At 33.5% G+C, this 20,709-nt stretch overlaps 1 protein-coding gene across 9 annotated transcripts in view; it reads right to left on the reverse strand.

Annotated features, from left to right (window-relative positions):
• Positions 1 to 20,709, reverse strand: part of VPS54 (VPS54 subunit of GARP complex) — a 78,250-nt gene that overhangs the window by 13,399 nt on the left and 44,142 nt on the right. For 8 of the 9 annotated variants that reach the window (XM_077915617.1, XM_077915615.1, XM_077915618.1 and 5 more), the window contains 12 exons: positions 20,356 to 20,463; positions 18,190 to 18,245; positions 16,896 to 16,992; positions 13,277 to 13,617; positions 10,057 to 10,186; positions 9,244 to 9,425; positions 8,495 to 8,607; positions 4,719 to 4,782; positions 3,433 to 3,538; positions 2,413 to 2,500; positions 1,540 to 1,661; positions 1,360 to 1,440 (listed from right to left, as the gene is read on the reverse strand). In XM_077915617.1, coding sequence (XP_077771743.1) covers positions 1,360 to 1,440; positions 1,540 to 1,661; positions 2,413 to 2,500; positions 3,433 to 3,538; positions 4,719 to 4,782; positions 8,495 to 8,607; positions 9,244 to 9,425; positions 10,057 to 10,186; positions 13,277 to 13,617; positions 16,896 to 16,992; positions 18,190 to 18,245; positions 20,356 to 20,463 — 1,488 coding nt within the window. Of the gene's footprint in view, positions 1 to 1,359; positions 1,441 to 1,539; positions 1,662 to 2,412; positions 2,501 to 3,073; positions 3,175 to 3,432; positions 3,539 to 4,718; positions 4,783 to 8,494; positions 8,608 to 9,243; positions 9,426 to 10,056; positions 10,187 to 13,276; positions 13,618 to 16,895; positions 16,993 to 18,189; positions 18,246 to 20,355; positions 20,464 to 20,709 lie in introns of those variants that run through there. The other variant, XR_013389779.1, reaches the window with a different exon arrangement.

Raw genomic sequence — 20,709 nt, forward strand, 5'->3', positions numbered from 1 at the left:
CTGGGACAAACACTGAATGTGAACTTAGGTCTATTGGACTCCAAAACCCTTCCTCTTGATTCCTACCCGCTATTACCTCAGAGCATCTCATTAGCTCAACATTATTTGACCTGATCATGCCTATGTTTGTTTAAAAGCAAAACTTACGTGCATGCCTCATCCATGAGGCTTTCCCAGATCTCCCTCCTCAGCTGGTAATCAGCTCCTCAAAAAGCATTAAAAGCTCTAATAGCACAAAATCAATTCTGTACTTATGGCTCTTGACATACTCTACCCTCCTGTTATAATTATCGATATGCTTCTCCTATTAGATATTTTACTATTTGAGGGACAACACTGAAGATTTCTTCACCCTATGTGTCCCACGTACCTCACACAGTTCAACTTCCTGAATGAATAAAGGAATGAATGAATGAATAAATTATGGCTGGGACATTAGTTTAGCCAGTAGTACAATTAGATGCTAATGTTTCAAAAAAAAGAAAAAAAAAAGATGTTAATGTTTCATTCTATCCAAGCAATGGTACCATTACTTATTAGCTTTTTAGAATCAGCCTCTATTACTGTGTTATCCTTCTTTCCCTATATTAAATTTTCAGATAAGAAAACAAAAAGCTACAATTAAGAGGCTAACCCAAACCAAATACTGTAAATACTGTCTGTTATCTTGGGATGAATTAAATACAGAGCTAAACTCCCAGGCAACCCATGAAAACCACCAGGATAGGGAGTGGCAAAGAGAGACTTGCTAATACTGGGAGAATGTAATAGGTCAAGGTAACAGGAGAAGTAGGAAGTTGAAGTAGGAAGATAGGAGTGAAGAGTGAAGGGTAAGGCAAAGTGACTAGGCCTGATTAAGTGGCATTTTTCTAAAGATACCTTCCAGGATGGGGAAGCCCTGCTGGAAACCACTGCTTCTTTTAATGACCCATTTGGAATGGGAAACAAACAAGAAACAGATACTGAAATTGATGATCTATGAGGGAAATAACAGAGCACCTTAGACTCTGGCACTTCAGGCTGGAAAATAAGAACACACCTTATGACAAATTATTTCTCTATTCTCATCTTTGTTCTCTCAATTCTGTCTCTGAAAGACTTTCAGACTAAAACCTAGTTTGAAGAAGGTACATATTTGTCAATGCAGCTAATATAAAAACTTCTATATACGGTTTCTATCATTCTTAAAATAATCTCCTCCTTCCCCGTTCCAACCCCTTAGGAGATGATTATCCATTATTCAGGCAATCTGAACATTCTATTGAGTTTTTCTAAACCCTAAATAATTTGATTGTTTAGACAACTGTGAAAAGGCATGGTACCTTTAATCAATGCCTAATAATTTCCATAAATCATTACCTTAGATAATAGCTTGTCAAATAAGCTATCCATTATCGCTACAAGCTTAGCTGATATTTCAGCTATGTGGTCATGGTAGTCCTGTAACGAGAAAGAACATTATATTTTAAAGTCCCTGTGTCACATCTAAAAAGTACTTAACAATTATGAAATTCCAGTAGAAAATAGAAGGAAAAGTACCTTAGTGATATGATCAAAATGCCTAAGCATGCTATATTGCTTAGGCTGCAGCCGAGCTTCAAAATGAGCCCGGATCACAGGAATGTAGTGCACAATTAACTGCAAACAACGTGAAGAAAGAGCTGAAGATCCCAGTAGTGAATATATCAGGGAGAAACAAAACAAGATATTAGTGGAGTTTAATTAAATATCAAATTAAATTAAAAATGTCAATTATTTTCACATACTTTATTTCATAAATGAAGAACACACTGGCAGAAAGCAGCAACATTATTTCACTTTAACAAAATGATTTGTGGGGCGCCTGGATGGCTTAGTCAGTTGGGCAATCTGACTCTTGGTTTCAGCTCCCGTCATAATCCTATGGTCATGGGATAGAGCCCCATATTGGGCTCCATGCTCAGTGTGGAGTCTGCTTCAGATACTTTCTCTTTCCCCCTATGCCCCTCCCCACTCACATGCTCTCTATCACTCAAATAAATAAAAATCTTTTTAAAAAATGATATGGAACTGAACGATGTAGTAAATATGCTGCTTTCCCCAATGAACTCAAGTTGTTAGTATTACAGACATGAGGAAGCTAACGGGACAACTGATTCTCTTCTGACATCCAGATACCTTTCACCTCAAAGCACCACATATGTATTATATCTTAACATTTTCTATAGTGATGCAACTTCCAAATAGTGGAAATTCCTCATAACATTTCCCTAGAAGTTAATTTTTCAGTAACACACAAAAGAGTGAAGTAGCATTTACTACTTTTAGAGCCTTTAATTAGAGTCATAAAACATCAGGTATAATAAAAACACAATGAGTATGGTGATCTCATTGTAAAATCTCAGCATGTGAATTAAAAGCAAGAATCCATACCCAAATTTTTTGTCGTTATTGTTTTTAGTCCAACAACTTGCAGTGCACCAGCTCCAAGAACTAACTGGCAACTTCTTGAATTGAAGTACTAACAAAGGAAGGAGAAAAAAAAAAGCCCAACAATTTATTAAAAACTGTTCTATATATGCTGGCGTTGTGTTTACAGTTCTAAAAATACATTCTTCTTTTCTCTCATTCAAGGACCAAATGAATTTTCTAGTAGAAGCAGTTAGGATCTATTTATGTAATGACAAAAAAAGGGGGAGGGGTGTTCCTAAATGATACTTATTGTCTGGTAGGAAAAAAGTGGAATTCTAAAAAACAATTGTTCAGAAATTATAATCTGCATTCATAAACTACTTCAGTTTCACTAAAACAGCACACTATATGTTAATTATACTTCAATTAAAAAAAACTAGTTCAGTTTCAGTCATTCTTATTGGAGAGTCTTATTTTCAAAAGGGTAACAAAATCTTTCTGGACTAAAATATGACAACTCAATTGGGGGCAGAATTAATTGATTAGACATTTGAAAAAAAACTTTTTCTTTATGCTAGCAGTTAAAAATATCTGTTAAAATGAAATGGCTGAATAAGATTATCACCACATTTTCATTTTACATCAATGGTTCTGAAAGAATGATTTAAGAAAAATCTCTAACCTTAGTGAGATGAATTTTGTAAAGTTCAGTGAATTCCTTCCATGCACATTTGAAACCAGTCCAGGTTTTTTGACCTAAGTGGCCTCAGTCATGTTCAGCACCTAACGAACAAATCATCTCCTGTCTCCAATGTCATTAACAACTCTATGGGTATAATGAGGAATCACTAAAAGTGAAGTGAGAAGGAAGCAGACGGCCTTCTTCCAGTAACATGTTGTGATGCAACCACAATCAAATGTCACAAAATTAATGTCTTAAAAATAACTTAACCCTGAAACGTCTTAGTTTGAAGGTTAGTTATACTCTAATGAGTTACTTCTTCCAACTATTTTTCCATCACAGAGTGAAATCATACACACCTTCAATAAATCTGACAGACGTGTAAGCATGTCAGTAGTAACAGATGGGATATTGTCCACACACTGGCAATATTCAAGGATAATTCTTATCAAGAGCAATACAGTTCTGTAAGAAAAGAAAGATGACCCAATAAGCACTCAAAACAAGAAAGTTAAAATGATTCAACACATAAAAGTCAATACTGATCTTGATAACTATGAAATTATGTGTTTTACCTATAAATGCAGCAGAGTAGGGACTAAGGTGAGGCAAGACAGATTCCTAGGGTGCAAAATTAAGGGCACTCATTTTCAGGGTCATGCAATTACAGGTAGAATGAGTACCTTAAGTTTTATGCATTGGCACATAACTCTCTGTGTGGCATTCCTAATAAGTAAGTCTCTTCAATAAGACATCCTGGGGTATCCTGGGGCGTGGAGCCTGCTTGGGATTCTCTATCTCCCTCTCCTTTTGCCCACCTCCCTCAAAAAAATATATGAGAGAGCAAGTATCCCATTCCTTGGCATTTCAGAAACACTGACAAAAAGCCTACCCAGTGTTGCTGGTTATATAGTAGGTGCTCAATCATGAACTGCTGAATTAACAATGGGAAACTAGTCTTGATTTTCTTGGTTAGACGAAAGAGAAACTGTGGCTTCAAAGAACAATGGTATCTCCTAAACAGTTACTGGTAAGTCACAAAAGGTTTTCTTAACATGAGGAAGTTACCTGAACATGTCATAAACTGAAAAGGGACACTACTGGGAGGTTAAATAAGATTGAGGTTAAGGTGAATAGAGCCATTATGGGACCTCCAAGTTCAATGAGATGCTCAGAAATGAGTGATCCACGTAAAATAGTTTTATAAAAGTCTGAAGAAAAAAAAAGTCTGAAGAAAAAAAAGTCTGAAGGATATCAGAAAGTAATGATTCAAGAAAGTGCCTAGCCCTTATCACAGCTAAATTGTCAGACCATGTATTACTCTCCATGCATATTTCTAGTGTCTGCTCTACTGGGCAGGGGTCCACTGTTTATCTTTTGTAATATTCTCTCAGAAGATAAAATATTCTCCCCTTAGCTAGGGAGCCAAATTTTGGGGGGAGTGGTCTTTTTGTCTGAAGAGCCAGAGGGGTACCACTTCCATCAAGCAAGAGTAACAAGATAAAGGATAGTTAAGGAGAGAAGTCATAATTGTTTATAAGATTTGAAATCATTAATCTAAAATTTCCAATTCACATCAAGGGGAATTAGAAGACTTATGTTTTAAAATAACTGACTTAATAATAAAGAAAAATGTGTCACTCACCCAACGACAGCATACTGTTGTCCCTCAACAATGAGAACTTCAGCTGGTTTCCTTTCTTCTGTAGCTAGAGAGTTAAGCAAATAACCATGAGAGACATAGGAACAAGATGAAAGAAATTATTAGAGAAAAAAATTTAAACTAGGAAAAAACTACAAAAGATTTTAGGGCCCAATTTAGGGCCTAGTAGGGCCTAAAAGTATCTTATTTCTGAAAACAAATGTTGACTTCTTGAGAAGCAATTTGGCACAGAATAAAATATATTAAGTTTGGAATCAGAGAAATTTGGATTTGAGTTCCAGTACTGCTGGTTACTGGATGCATGACCTGTGTCAATTAGCTAACTTCTTTGAGTCTCAACATCTGTGTCCATTAAACATGGATAACAGTATTTATCATTCTATTGTTAACAACAGAATTCAGGACTACAAACCGCCTATCCTAGGTCTGGCACATGGTAGGTGATCAGTAAGTGGTAAGGAAAAAAATATTAGTTTGAAAAGGCAGAACTAGAATTTCAACTGATTATCTTTATTATAATTCTTAGAATACAAGCTAATTCCTATATTCAATGGAAAGAGTATATCTTTAATTTATATTTATATATAATATATATTCAATTTTCAATTTTACTACAGAAATTACTGTATTTTCAGCATGTGGTTTTTTTTATTATAAAACAAAATTCAGCATGTTGAGGTAAAAAGAACAGGAGACTGGATTACTGTCCTGAATCAGCCAAATCAATTAGATTATCATGAGCGAGTCATCATGCTTCCCTCAGCTTCAAGTCCCTTTGACTTGGCATTAAATATCTACCTTCCTCATTTCTTTAAAGGAAAGAAATTCAGTGATACAATTTCTAATTACAATTCATTCTGTATGTCGGATTAAATTTTTGAGGACAGGGATAGTGTCTTAATCAATTCTCCACATTGCAGAGAATCGGCAGAGCACAATAATGTAGAGAAAGGGTCTTAAAGTCAGTCTGCCTGAATTTGGAGCCCAGCTCTACCACTTCCTAGCTCTGTAACCTTAGGCAAATTGCCTAATCTCTTTGTGCCTCAGTTTCCATATTTGTCAAATGGGAATATAACAGTATCAAATTTGTGGATCTATAAATGAGATAACAATGTAAAGTATTTAGAACAAACTGTGTAGCATCAAGTAAGCATTCAATTAAATATTAATTGCTATCCATTAAATTGCATTTCCCCATGCCTAACCAAGCAGCTAGTAACTCATTAATGGATGGTGGATGAATGAATAATAACCAAGGATCCTTAACTGGTAAAAACTAGTAAAATGTTAATGGACTTCTAATAGCATGTACTTTCTTCTTGCTCAGGGCGGGGGGGGGGGGGGGGGGTGGGGAAACTGGGACAGAAGTAAGGTATATAAAAGAAACCTCTTATTGTCAGTATCCTCCAAAGAGAAAGTAAAAATAAACAGTTCACTTTGAAACACACACACACACACACAACCCCACAGTTAACTTAATCACTCTCTCATTTTAATTAAAAAATTATTATGTTTGCATGAGAGTGAATTGTAACACTTTGAGCTATTCAGGGAGAGAAAACATGTCCTAGTCATCTAGCACAGCACCTCACAAAGTGAGAAGTCATCAAATACAGCCTGAAAGAGTAAATGAGAGATAAATCTTATAATTTTATACTTGTGATATAAAATAATCAGTGTTTTATTTTTTCCTTCAATCTTTGCCACTTGAATACTTTTGCTTTGCTATCCTGTGATCAGTTAAAAGACTGTGACCACAATCCAACACTGTCACCTACTAAACAATAATCATGAGGCAATAGAAATCTACTTAATTCATTCAATTCTTCCCTCTGTCCTGTATGAATTACTCTACTTTACACCTGTTCTTAATCCCACCTCTCTTGTCACAGGGTTAGAAGAGACAGCCTTTCACCTCAACCCTAGATTTAATTCCAGGAGCCCTGCCTCACACTCAGTACATGCCACTCTTCTGTTTATTCTTCTTCCTCTTTCTGTTAAACATAAAAATATAATTCAGTTTCTCTCAATTCCCTGAGTGGATTAAAGTAATTACCTAATTATTCTCTTAGGTCTCTAATGCTACTTCACCACTCACTTTCCCTTCACAACCAAACTTGTCAAAAAAGGAGGCTAGATTTGTTTGCCAGTCCTCACCTTCCAAGTTACTCAGTACTCAACTACCAACTGACTCTGTCACTCTACTGAATTATTAAAATTGCAAATGATCTCCTACATGTCAAACTAGTGGTCACTATTTGTCTTTCACTCAGTCTTTCTCTTGTAGTACAGGCGCATTTTGTGCAAATGTTGATATACACAATTCAAAAATATTTCTATGTAAAAATATTAAACTTTTATTAAATGCATCTACATACTCCATTGAAAATATCTGATAATTGGTTGCCTCATGCACCTCTTGATCATGAATTCAAGTCCCATGATGGGCATGGGGTCTACTTAAAATCAAAAAATTTAATTTGTAGTTTTTATTTTTTAGAATACAAAACTTATTTTTTAAGATTTTATTTATTTATTCATGAGAGACACAGAGAGAGAGGGGGCTGGGGGGGCGGGGCAGAGACATAGGCAGAAGGAGAAGCAGGCTCCACGCAGGGAGCCCAATGTGGGACTTGATCCCAGGATTCCAAGATCATGCCCTGGGCCAAAGGCAGACGCTCAACCACCGAGCCACCCACGCGTCCTGAAAACAAAACTTTCAAAAAACTATTGGACAATCTTATAATTTCAAATCTGGTACTACAGGGTAAATTGTACATAAGCTTACATTATTATTACCTGACAACTCCACTTTAATTGGCATACAAAAGTATCTTTCAGTCATTATATTTCTTTCATATGAAACCCAACAGTCATTTGATACCAATAACAATTCTTTTCTTGAAACTAATTTTTTATTTTTTTATTCTTCTGGATTTCCTCCTATCTCTCTGGCCCTTCCTTCTGAGTCTCCTTCATAGTTTTCTTTTTCTACAGTTCTTTACATTTTGGCTTTCTCTATTATATCACTACTGCATTACTTAAGGTTGCTAATCCACATTTTTTTTTCCATTAGGTTTAGCCCTTTTAAAGGAGTATTATAGGGCAGCCCCGGTGGTGTAGTGGTTTAGTGCCGCCTGGGGTGTGATCCTGGAGGCCTGGGATCGAGTCCCACGTCAGGTTCCCTGCATGGAGCCTGCTTCTTCCTCTGCCTGTGTCTCTGCCTCTCTCTCTCTCTCTCTGAATAAACAAATAAATAGATAATATTTAAAAAAAAATAAAATAAAGGAGGATTATAACTGTTAACTCTGTCTTAATATTTGACACATAGTAGAAGCTTACTAGTGTTCATGTCTTTAAACATGGTACAGTGAGCATAGCCATTAAATTATATAAAGCTGGTTTCAAATCTCAGCTCATCATTTGTACAAATTTCCTTAATCCCTGGAAGCCTTAAATCTCCTGTTAAACAAGGTTAACAATAACATCTTCATCATAAGTTGTTGTGCTCATAAACTGGAATAATGCATGTAAAAGCAATTGGCCCAGTGTCTGGCATATGGTTAACATTCAATACATATCTGAAATTATTATTACAAATTACCACAGATAACTATTCCAGTCAATTACTTACTAAGCTGGCATTATTAGTTCTAGGCTTTTCAAGAAGCACTGTCAATTCAAGAAATGTTAAGCATTCCTATAAAATGAATAAACAGTATAAAATCAGAAAAGAGTGTGTGAAAGAATACACATACCCCCTGACTTTTTTTCAGGTAAAGCAATCTTTCCACCTGATATAGAATCAACAAGGTCCTGAAATTCTGCAGGAACATCAGCTTGCTTCCAGCGCTCATTGTCTAAGAGGAGGCTATTCAAAAGAGGAAAAAAAAGAAGATAAACTTTAACAATATTTCAATACCATCTTCTTTGATTGAAAAGAAAAGATAAAGCTGAGTACATATGACTTTTTATTGTCATATCTTTTAGTAATAATAAAGACACTACATGTATCTTAGTTAAATTCAGGTAGACCTCATATTTACATTTTATACAGTAATGGCCATTAGCTGCTAATAGTACTAAGATTTCTAAAATAAATGTATACCTTAATAAATTAAAATAATTCATAATTTCATAATCATTCAATATGAGTACTTTCAGAAAATATTTCTTTTTATATTTCTTAGTCTAACCAAAAAGAATCGTGAAACATAATTAAGTTCCCATTGAGTAGGAAAGGAAAAGTCAATCTATTGAGGATTTTTCTGATTAGTACTTTAATGAAAATAAACATTCTTTTTTTTTTTTAAATAAACATTCTAATTCCACTTTGAAAAGCCAAGAAATATGATTTTAATTCCACAATCTGCCTTTAATAAAAAAGAAAAAAAAAAAAAAAAAGAAAAAAGTTTTTCAGGGATCTGGTTAGCCAATCAATTAAATATAAATCATGTTTTGTAAAGAAAAGGGAAAAAACTGAACAGAATGAACATGGTAATGATACCTGAGCTTAGTTTTTCTCTCTTCATGAAATCTGTTTACAAATTTATTAGCTTGGCTCTGAAGTGCTCCAAGTAATGACATACTTTTTCTTCCACAGATCTGCTCAGTATCTAAAATGAATGTTTCCATTAATCTAGAAAGTGTTATGAATTCCGTGGAATTTAGCTTCTCAAGAAAACCATCCTAAATTTTAAAGATAACACAAAAATCATGACAGAGAGTTAGGTATAACACCAAATAAGAATAAGCTATAAAACCAATTTAGTTTAACATATGTTAATTATATTATCTTAATAATATATATTAATGCATAAACATTACCTTAAAATCATTTTTAATGAAGTTTCTCAATACTTCAGTTCCAGAAATTGAACATAAAAAGCTTAAAATGCCTAAATTTTACACTGATCTCTTTATAATATAGTAGCTCAAATAAATTCAAGTCATACTATAAAATGTTCACAATATTGGATTTCAACCATTTTCATTAATATAGTGGCTATACACACATATATGTAATATGTACATATATAAAATAGCATATTAACTTCAAATTAATTAAGGCATTAAATTTAAAAATTAGTCTTTCAATCTTTTTTTTAAAGAATAATAAATTTTCTTATTTCTTTTATTTGGATTATTTTACATTTCAACATCTTCCTAATTGGCCACACCAGTATCATTAACCTTATTAAATATTAAAAATATAATATGCATTATAGGCAACATAGGGACACAAGCAAGGATATGATGCTAGATCTTCAAAATAATTACACTTTGCATAAAATATCTAAAATTTCATCAAAGAACTAACCTTTGCTCTTGACATGAGAAATTTAACAGCTCGATCATGGCATATATCTGAGGCACTATACAATAATTCCTGGATATTATTTGCCAGTTTTTCTAGCTCTAAATCAGTTAATTTCATGTCTTCATTGACCCTGAAAATGACAAAAGAGATTAAGTCGTGGAAAATTGTGAGTATATTGTTCTCGATGGGTAGCATACCAATAAAAACCAAAAAGTTGTAAATTCACATCTGATAAAAAATTCTGTGATATATCAAATGCTTTTTGTGTGTGTGGTGAAACATCACTTAAACAAGCTCAGATAATACAAATATTTTACCCTAATAATATATAAAAATAATTTTCTCCATCTATGCATGGGTGCCCAGGATGACACACTGGAAGGAGGAAGGAGAGATGTTAGTTCATGACAGGCACTCTTTTTTTTTTTTTTTTTACCTAGAATTATGAATGATTGCTAATACTCAGTTCAACTGAACTAATATTTCCTGAACATTTATTGTGTTTAAGTGCTAGGTACATGAGGGGACACAATAGGTGGCTGTCCTTAAGGAACAGTTCTGTGGGAGCTGGTATCAAAATAGCACTGGACTCTTTATGTGGAAGTAATAAATATGAGTTCAGAAAGATAAACATATGGGAAAACAGAAAAAAGACTCATATTACTATACACAAAAATAAATTCCAGATGGATTGCACATCTAAATGTGATGAGGGTGGCAACAAAGCTTCTAGAAGATAACATAAGAGAATATGATCAGGGCCTTAGGATAATTTGGAAAGATTTATTAAATAAGACAAAGAAGGGCAGCCCAGGTGGCTCAGCGATTTAGCGCTGCCTTCAGCCCAGGGCGTGATCCTGGAGACCCGGGATGGAGTCCACGTCAAGTCAGGCTCCCTGCATGGAGCCTGCTTCTCCCTCTGCCTGTGTCTTTGCCTCTTTCTCTCTCTGTGTTTCTTGTGAATAAATAAATAAAATCTTTAAAAAAAAAAAAAATAAGACAAAGAAAAAAAAAAAGCAAAAACCACAAAGGAAAAGAGTGAATCACAGGATTACATTAAAACTAGGAACTTTTGTTCATCAAAGACCCCAAATAAGACTAGAAGATTCTTATAATCTGGACAACCAACAAAAGGATTGTGTTGAGACTACATAAAAAACTCCCATAAATCAATAGGTAAAAGAGAAACCAATAGGGAAGTGGGCAAAGAACTTGAATTGGTTCTTCACAGAAGAGGACATCCAAACAGCCAATGAATATATGAAAAACGATCTCTTACCAATCATCAGGAAAATAAAAATTAAGACTAATATACCTGCAACATATCCGCCAGAATGGCAAACATGTGAAAGACTGACAGTTATCAAGACTAAATGAAGATGTGTAGTGACAGGAGCTCTTTCACATTGCTGATGGGATTGCAAATTGACCATTCACATACCTTATTCATAGAATATTCAACAGAAATGCTTATAACATGTGCACCAAAGACACTTAGAAGAATGTTCACAACAATCAAAATGGAAATAACTCAAATTTAATTTATGGTAGGATAAATACATTGTGGTATAGTCAGAAAGTGAAATATTCTGCACACAAATTAAATTACTGTTATATGCAAAAACTTAGAAGAACATCACAAACATAATAATGCTGAGTGAAAGAGATTTGAGATAAAAGAATATGATTTCATTTATGGTTCCATTTATATAAAGTTTAAAGGCAAGAAAAAAGAACCACTTTTCATGGATTCCTTTGGTAAAGAGTAAAAACATAATCACAAGAGGGGTTTCTAGAGAGCTGGTGATGTTCCATCTCTTAACTTTGATGATGATTACTCCAGTGTATTCACTTTGTGATATTTGAGGTGAAAACGGATAACCGATGTATTGGCCTATATGTGCATTATGCTCCAATTAAAAAGTTAAAACAAAAAAGGCAGGTACCAGCTCTTTCTCCTCTCCATCCTATTGTTAGGAATTCAGATTTGATTATAAAAGCTGAAGCTGCCTCTTTAGAAACAGATGGAAGCTACAAAACGAGGATGGCAGAGCTGCTTTCGTGATTGTGGACCTCTTACCTCTGAACTGTTGTATCAAAGAAACTAATTCTATGCTACAGAGGTTTTTATACCTTTTGTAATAGTTTCAGACTGCACCGTAACCAATAAATGTGAAATATTAGCCTGAACAGAGAAAAATATTTGTATTAATATGTAGTTCAGGGTTTTCTTTTTGGTGGGGATAGGAGTATGATAGCTGACTTTATGCTATAACTGTAACCTTTATAAGCTCCTGGGACATAACCTGACTTCTATAAAAATGAAAAAAAGTACATACCAAATTCTTGTTATTCTTAATAACTAAATCCAAACTGTGTTCTTGGAACTGAAAGATTTTATTAGCTTTGCTTTGCTCTATACAAAAGATTATTGGGACAACAGGTGAATTTTAAATTTGGTTAGATGGTAATAATGTATCAATGTTTTTTTTATTCTAATTGGCATATGGTAGTTATTTAAGAAAGTATTCTTGTATTTTAGGAAATATACACTGAAGAATATGGAGATAATGGTACATCATGTCTCCAATCTTTTGCCAAATGATTCAGAAGAAAGTATTAACAGAGACAAGAAGAGAAGGGAGCAAGAAAGAGGAAGGGAGAGAGAAGGCAATGCAGTAAACTGTTAAGAAATGAGAAATCAAGGTAAAGGATATATGACTTCTTTTGTACAACTCCAGCAACTTGTCTGTAAATTTGAAATTATTTCGAAATAAGTTTTAAAAAGTCATGTTTGAAAAGATGGTGTAATCCACTTGCAAATTCACATCTTTGACAAAAAAATGGTCAATCGAACAGATCTTCACTATACACAAAATACAAAGGTTTCATAGTAGAAGAAAGAAAAATAAACAAGGTAATGCTTATCTGATTTCCAAGACAAGTTCTACCACTAGTAACTTTAAATAAGTGGACTAAACTCTCTGAAATAAGGCATTTAATTAAATGGTTCCTTTCCAGCCTTAAAATTCTGCAGTTCTCAATTACTTTACATTCCATACATTTTCAAAAAGATATCTGTTTCATAAAGTTAATTTATTTTTGTTAAATTAAATTCCAATACTGAAGTTCATATGGTTCTTGCAATAACCTGTCTTGTTGAAACCATTAATAAGATGACTCAAAGTCATGTAAAGTTCGCAGCAGTCACTATACTCACATAATATCCACACCTCCTGGAGTAGCAGATGATGATGTCTGCTCTTTGCTGGATGAAGAATCAGTAGTACATTCTGGTTCGGATACCGAATCACTGCTGCAGGGCTCACTATTTGGAGATGCATTTCTTTGAGAGGTAGTATCAATTGCTATAGGTGTTAATTCACTCTCATTGAATGCATCACTTATAAACATGCCTTCATGGATTAAATAAGCCACCTCTGTGTCCAGTGAATTGTCTTTTGTAACATTCTTCTGTTGTGAAATCTCTTCCAATTCTCTGGTCCTTCGGTTTTTGTCGAGAACTGAGAGAACAACACTGTGAATGATATTTAACGTTGCCTATAAGAAAACAGGATACATTTTTAAAGGATTTAAAATAACACATATCTAAAGTTCCCAAAAGTGCATTCTGCATATTTACTTTTGAATATCTTATAAATGAGCACCAATGTCATGCATATTAGAATTTCTACCAATTTTTTATCACACAGTAAAGGTGACTGTGAAAAACAAGAGAAAGCTTAGTAATAGAATTCTGTATTTTAAGTGATTTTGTAAGTTGAAATTTCCCTAAAATATATTGTATACATATTAAATAGTTGAAATAGCTTACACTAAACAAAACATAACTTGCCTATCATATATCTGGTATAGAGTTAAATAGCCAGAATATATAAAGAACTCTTACAACTTAACAAAAAAATCTGATTAAAAAATGGGCAAAAAAAATATTTCTCCAAAGAAGACATGCAAATGGAAGATTAGCACATGAAAAGATGTTTAACATCACTAATCTTTAGAAAAACGCAAATTAGGGATTCCTGGGTGGCTCACTGGCTGAGCTCTGCCTTTGGCTTGGTGCATGACCCTGGGGTCCTGGGATATAGTCCTGCATCAGGTTTCCTACAGAAAGCCTGCTTCTCCCTCTATGTCTCTACCTCTCTCTTGGTGTATCTCACAAATAAATAAATGCAATCTTTAACAGTAAAGAAGATGCAAATCAAAACTAAAATGAGAGACCACCTCACACCCATTAGGGTGATATTATAAAAAAAAAAAAAAAACAACAGGTGTTAGAACATGGAGATATTGGAACCATTGTATACTGGTAGATTAAATAACAACTTCAAATAGTTTGTTCTTGTAATATAGTAAACACTTATAAACAATCTTTTCTTTCTCTTTTTTAAAGATTTATTTATTTGAGAAGAGAGGGAGAGAGTGTATGGGGGAAGGGTGGAGAGAGTGTATGGGGGAAGGAGGGGAGAGAGAGAGAGAGAGAGAGAAAATCCCAAGCAGACTCCACACTGAGCGTGGAGCCTGATGCAGGGCTCAATCCCACAACCCCAAGATCATGACCTGAGCCAAAACCAAAAGTCAGACACTCAAACAACTGTGCCACTCAGGTGCCCCCAAAACCACCTTTCCTGATCACAGAAGTTATACATCCCTTTGTGGAAAACTTAGGAAAAATAAACAAAAAAAGAATAATAAATTTAAATTATACTGTCAAAAGATAACTACCAAAAAGACAAACTCTTTGTTACACAAAGATAAAAAGATAAATCTTTTTAAAATAGCTGAGCTCATACTATGTAAATAGGTCTATATTTTGCCTTTTTACTTAATGTTATAATATACACATTTTTTTTTTTACAACATTGAAAATCCTAGCTGCATGATAGTCCATAGTAATGAATATATCAAGCACAATTTACCATTCCTCTACTGTTAGACATCTGGGTTCTTTCCAATTTGTAATTATTTAAAAATTCTCAATTAAAAATGAACAGCTTGCAATTAACACTACTTTTCATTGAAATCATACCCTTACAGAATCACAAACTTTTTTCAAAGAAAAAAGTACCATATTTATAGATTATATATCATCTTCAGAGATGTTTTACAGAAGTATTAGCTTATGGGGTCTAAAGGTAAAAATGAGAAATGACAACTATCACAAATCACTGTTCCCATACTCTACATATATCAATAAAAATTTGGCTTAATTTAACTGATACAAAACCTAAAAGTGAAATAGCTATTTAAAAAATTACTGGCAAAAGATACGAAGCAATAGAAGTACCATCCATAAATGAATGGGATAAAGCAGATGTAGTGCACACGTGCGTGCACACACACAGATATTAGTCAACCATAAAAGATTGAATCTTGCCATTTGCAACAACATGGATGAATCTAGAGGGCAAAATGCTAAGTGAAGTCAGAGAAAGGCAAATATCATATGATTTCACTCATATATGGAATATAAAAAACAAAACAAAGAACAAAAGAGACAAAAAACCAGACTCTCAAATATAGAGAACTGGTGGTTGCCAGAGGGAAGGTGGGTAGGGGGTGGGTGAAAAAGGTGAGGGGGATTAAGGGTACACTTATCATGGTGAACACTGAGTAATGTATAGGATTGTTGAATCATTATAATGTACACCTGGAACTAATATAATACTGCATGTCAATTATATTTAAATTTAAAAATTACTGGCAAAATGTTAGCCAATTCTATAATTTGCAGTGTAAGAGTTCTATACATCACAGACATGCAATAACAGAAGAGTATGTGATACAGTCATGGTGGGAATACAAGAAAAAGTGAACACATGGCCTAGTGTTTGAGCAATCCACAGATACAGTTTTGTTCTCTATCACTCTCAATAGGTGGGGTCCACATTTTGGCAGAAGTCTAAATTAAATGAATCACATTTTAAAAAAACTTTCCCACTCAGATATACATGACTTAACATCACTCCAATATTGATAAGGAAAAGTCATGTCACAGATAAGTACCAAAGTCCCCCAGACCATTTAATAGGATACTTAAGAGATGATAGGGAAAAAAAAAAGGGGGGGGGGGGGATGATAGGGATGTTAACTAACACATGTAACACAATACTGCCATCTGATAATCCAAAGAATGTTAAATTTCACAAACAGCCTGTTACATTCAGTAATTCCTAATGACCGTCTTATTAAAACACAGCTATGTCATGTTGGTAATTCTAACCAAAATGTATTAGTCTATGACATCCTCTCTTCTGAAAAATGCTGTGTGGCATGTGTTCTTTTCCTTATACTGAGTGGCTTAAAATTAAGTGATTTGACTACTGAGAATAATTAAATGTAATGTATAATCCTCGACTGGCTTTCAGATTAAAAAGTGAAATAAAAACCTAAAATGAAGGACGTAAGTAAAGCAATTTAAATTTGAACTATATGTTAAAAAATACCATTATAGCAACATCAACTATTTCTAGAAAAAATAAGTGGTTTGGAACAGATTTTTGAGTGTTTTATAATATTGTACCTCTAGATAATCCAGAGAGATTCAAGAATCACAAAATCACAAGAGGAAATATTACTGTATAATATTTAATGCAAAGCAAGCATTATATTTTTAATATAAAACAAATCATTAAAAATTAGAGTATCAAAGTACTCTGAAGCACTTCAAATCTTACTTGAAACCAAGCTTCTTTAGAAAAATTACAAAAATAAATTGTGTTTTTCTTCTAATTTTTTTCTGTATGTATATTATACATCTAGAAAGTAGACTTACTTTTAGGGATATTCTGGACAAACTGATAATCACATAGGCTTACCTTAACTCTTTGTAGGAAAATTGTAAACTTAGAGAAAATATCCTTTAGCAAATCAAACCACTGAGGAAAATTCAACATTCTCATCTGATCTGCAAGCCTAAGGGAAAAAAAAAAAATTCAACAAAAACAATGACTGTCTTTGGGCAGCTAGAATTTATTTTTTATTTTTATTTTTATTTTTAAGATTTTATTCATTTATTCATGAGAGACAGAGAGAGAGAGAGGCAGAGACACAGCAGAGGGACAACCAGGCTCGAGGCAAGGAGCCTGAGGCGGGACTCAATCCGGGGACTCCAGGATCATGCCCTGGGACGAAGGCAGGCACCAAACCGCTGAGCCACCCAGGGATCCCCTAGAATTTATTCTCAAAAGAGGATTCTATACTTAAGACATAGGAATTTATTTAAGTTGATAAAGTGTCATAGGGAAGAAAATTATAAATAACTGACTCTCCATGTCTATAGGGCTTTTAACAGAATCTAAATAACTTAATTTTTCCAACTACTAGTGATACCAGCATTGTTACAGTTGCTTCAACTAATTCTGAAACAGAGTTTTCGCTAGATAACAATGTGGAAATTAAAACTCCTCTATTCTTATTCTTTGAGTTTGGCCTGGAGAAGTTTCACAGTTATCCATATTGCTATTTATACCTTGGCCCAGTTAATAAAGTTTAGGGATCTATATGAAATAGAAATTCATAGAATCTATCACTTATCTTCTCAAAATGAACGAATAGGAATTTCAGGGGTGAAAACAAAAAATTACAGTTAGGCAATTCAAAATCACATACTCAAATTTCTCAAAGCCAATTAGAAGCTAGGCTTTAATTACAGAGCTAAATAATTTAAACTTAATACTGCGATTCCTCTAAAATGGATTATCTTCAATTTCCCTCCTCCGTATCTACATTGTCCTTTCCATCCTCTTTCTAACCTGAGAGGCTGACCTGCTAGGCTTGGCCAATGAGGAGCCCTAAAAAAAAGACTGGAAAGAGCAAAGGTACTGGTAACTCCATTTCCCTCCCTGAGAGGCTATCTCAAGATGATTGCCTCTCACACTGACAATCACTTCAACTATTAGTCTTTTTTTTTCTTCAACTAAGTGTTCTCCTTCTGAATCCTACTAATTTTTCTCATCCCTTGTCCCTTAAAGGTCCTGCGCTGTCACTTGTGATTTCCCTACACTCTACCCAAACCTGAGTAAATAATTCCTTAACTAAATCCTCCTTAAATTATTCTAATGTGTCATCTTTTCCCTGACTGATAACCCCCAACCTAATATTTATACTTACTTCATAACAATATCTGTGTCAATTTCTTCTATTTGTGATACTTTATTAATCACACACTGCAAAATTTAAGAAAAAAAATTTGATTAATGTCTTTAAAATTTTAAGTACTAAATGGTTCATTTGTATATTAAAAATGACCTCAGTGACTATGAAGATCATTTTACTAGATTTCTCTTATGGCTTTTACATATACCTCAAGGTGTATAAAAAACTGCAGGATTATACCCTTAGCCTATTAAATAATTATTCCAGGGTATGCTTGAACTGTATTAATTTAAATCCCCTACTATTTAAAACTATTCAAAAAACATACATCAAACAAACAACACACAGAACTATAATTCTTAGGAACAAGGTAAAAACCCCATATAAAAATTTCAAAAGAAATTCATTTGGGGGGTTATGTTTTCTTGCAATATACTCAATAGTTTTTTTTTTAAAAGATGCTTAGCCCTCAGGAGAATCCTGGGAATTATGACATAGGAGTTTTTTTAAAAATTGTTTAGAAGTATAACCTACATACAGAAAAATTAGACAAATTATGTTCACAGCTCAATAATTTTTTACAAAGGAGTACACTTGTGTAATGAGAACTCATGAAATTGAACACTGCCAGTAAGCTCCTCTTGCTCCCCTCCTAGTCACTACTTCCTCCCAAAAGATAATATTACTTTGATTTCTAATACCATAGATTAATTCTATGTTTGAATTTTACAAAGGTGTAATCATACAATGTATATACCCCTTTATATCGATTTTCTTTGGCTACGTTATGTATGTGATAATCATCCATGCTGCTTCATGTGATTTATTCATTCTCATTAGTACTCAATTGTATAAATATACCACAATTCTATTGATCTTTTCTGATGACAGAATTTGGGTTTTTCAAAAAAACAAAGGAATCTGGGCTTTTCGAGTTTTTTATTACCAATAGTAACACCATGCATAATATTTGGTGCTGTCTTTGGTGAACTTATGTATGCGTTTCTGTTAGGTAAATACCTAGAAGCAAAATTGCTGAGTCTTTTTTTTTTTTTTTAAGATTTAATTTATTCATTCATGGGGTGGGGGCAGAGACACAGGCAGAGGGAGGAGCAGGCTCCATGCAAGGAGCCCTATGCGGGACTTGATCCCAGGTCTCCAGGATCACGCCCTGGATGTGAAGGCAAGCATTAAACTGCTGAGCCACCCAGGGATCCCAAGAATGGTTTAGTCTTAATATATGTGTATAGTTAGTGCTAGTAGCTACTGTCAACAATTTTTGAAAGTGGTTATAACAATTTTAAAATACAGTGTTTCAATGTTTGAAAGAGATATAAGATGGGGTGATTATAATTTCTTTTTTGCTTATTTTATTTACATTAAAAACTCAGAAACATTCAACCTAATGACAATGATCAGTTATGCCTAATAGATATATTTAAAATTGCTTTTTCATATTTAGAAAAACTGAAGTTTAATTAATGATATTCATCTGAGTAAAAAGGCAAAACAAAGATGAGGAAAGACTGAAAAAACACAGATTTTAGTTTACAATTATCATTTGAGAGATGAGGATAAGAGGAAATAAATCTTTACCTACTGCTGGTAGGGTGTATTTGGTAAAATCTTTTTAGAAAGCAATTCAGCTTTCTCAAATAATTTAAAAATACTTTCCACTCTGACCAATAATTCAATTTCTAGGAATTAGCTATAAGAAAACAGTCATAACTAAGGAAAAACAAACAAAACTTTATACCAAAGATGTGTGTCACAGTGTTCTATAACACCAAACTGAAAACAATTTAAATATTCAACATGGAGGAAGGCATAATATAATGATGGAGTTTTATACAACCATCAAAAATGATGTTTCTGAAGGCTGAAATGAAAAAATGCTTATGTTATGATTCTAATTGAAATATATATATACACAATTCAAAACCATATATACAGTATGATAGCAACAATGAAAAACATCAGTAACAATTTACACTTAGAAATATTCTTAAAGTGATAATCTTTTGGCTGGTAAGACTTTTTTCTTCTATACTTCCATATTTTAGTTTTTAAATGAGAAAATGTTACTATTATAACTGCCTATATTATCACTAGGATCATGTAAAAATAAACTTATTTAAAAGATTCTAGACCAAAATATATCAAATAAAAATGTATAATTACCTGTTTAATGATATTCTTTGCTGTAATAATCATTTCTTCACTATAGATTTCTAAAAAATTAAGTTTTCTTTGTTTTAAAAGTCCAAATACAAGAGATACAAGCCTTTCCTATTAAAATAAAAGTACAAAATTTCACAATTTAAATATGAAATAATCTCACTCAGAAGTAGAACTATTTTTAACATCATTGGTTTTATTATTTAATCTTCAGATCCCTATCCTGCAAATGGTATTTTCTAGAAGCCTAAAAACAAAACAAAACAAAACCCTAAAACCTTTCCATAGCAATCTTGTCATCAGATTATTGGAGTCACTGTTTTAATACAGGTCAATCTTAATTCACTGTAGTGGATC

The sequence above is a fragment of the Canis aureus genome, chromosome 11 (assembly GCF_053574225.1).
Source record: "Canis aureus isolate CA01 chromosome 11, VMU_Caureus_v.1.0, whole genome shotgun sequence".
Classification (NCBI taxonomy): Eukaryota; Metazoa; Chordata; class Mammalia; order Carnivora; family Canidae; genus Canis; species Canis aureus.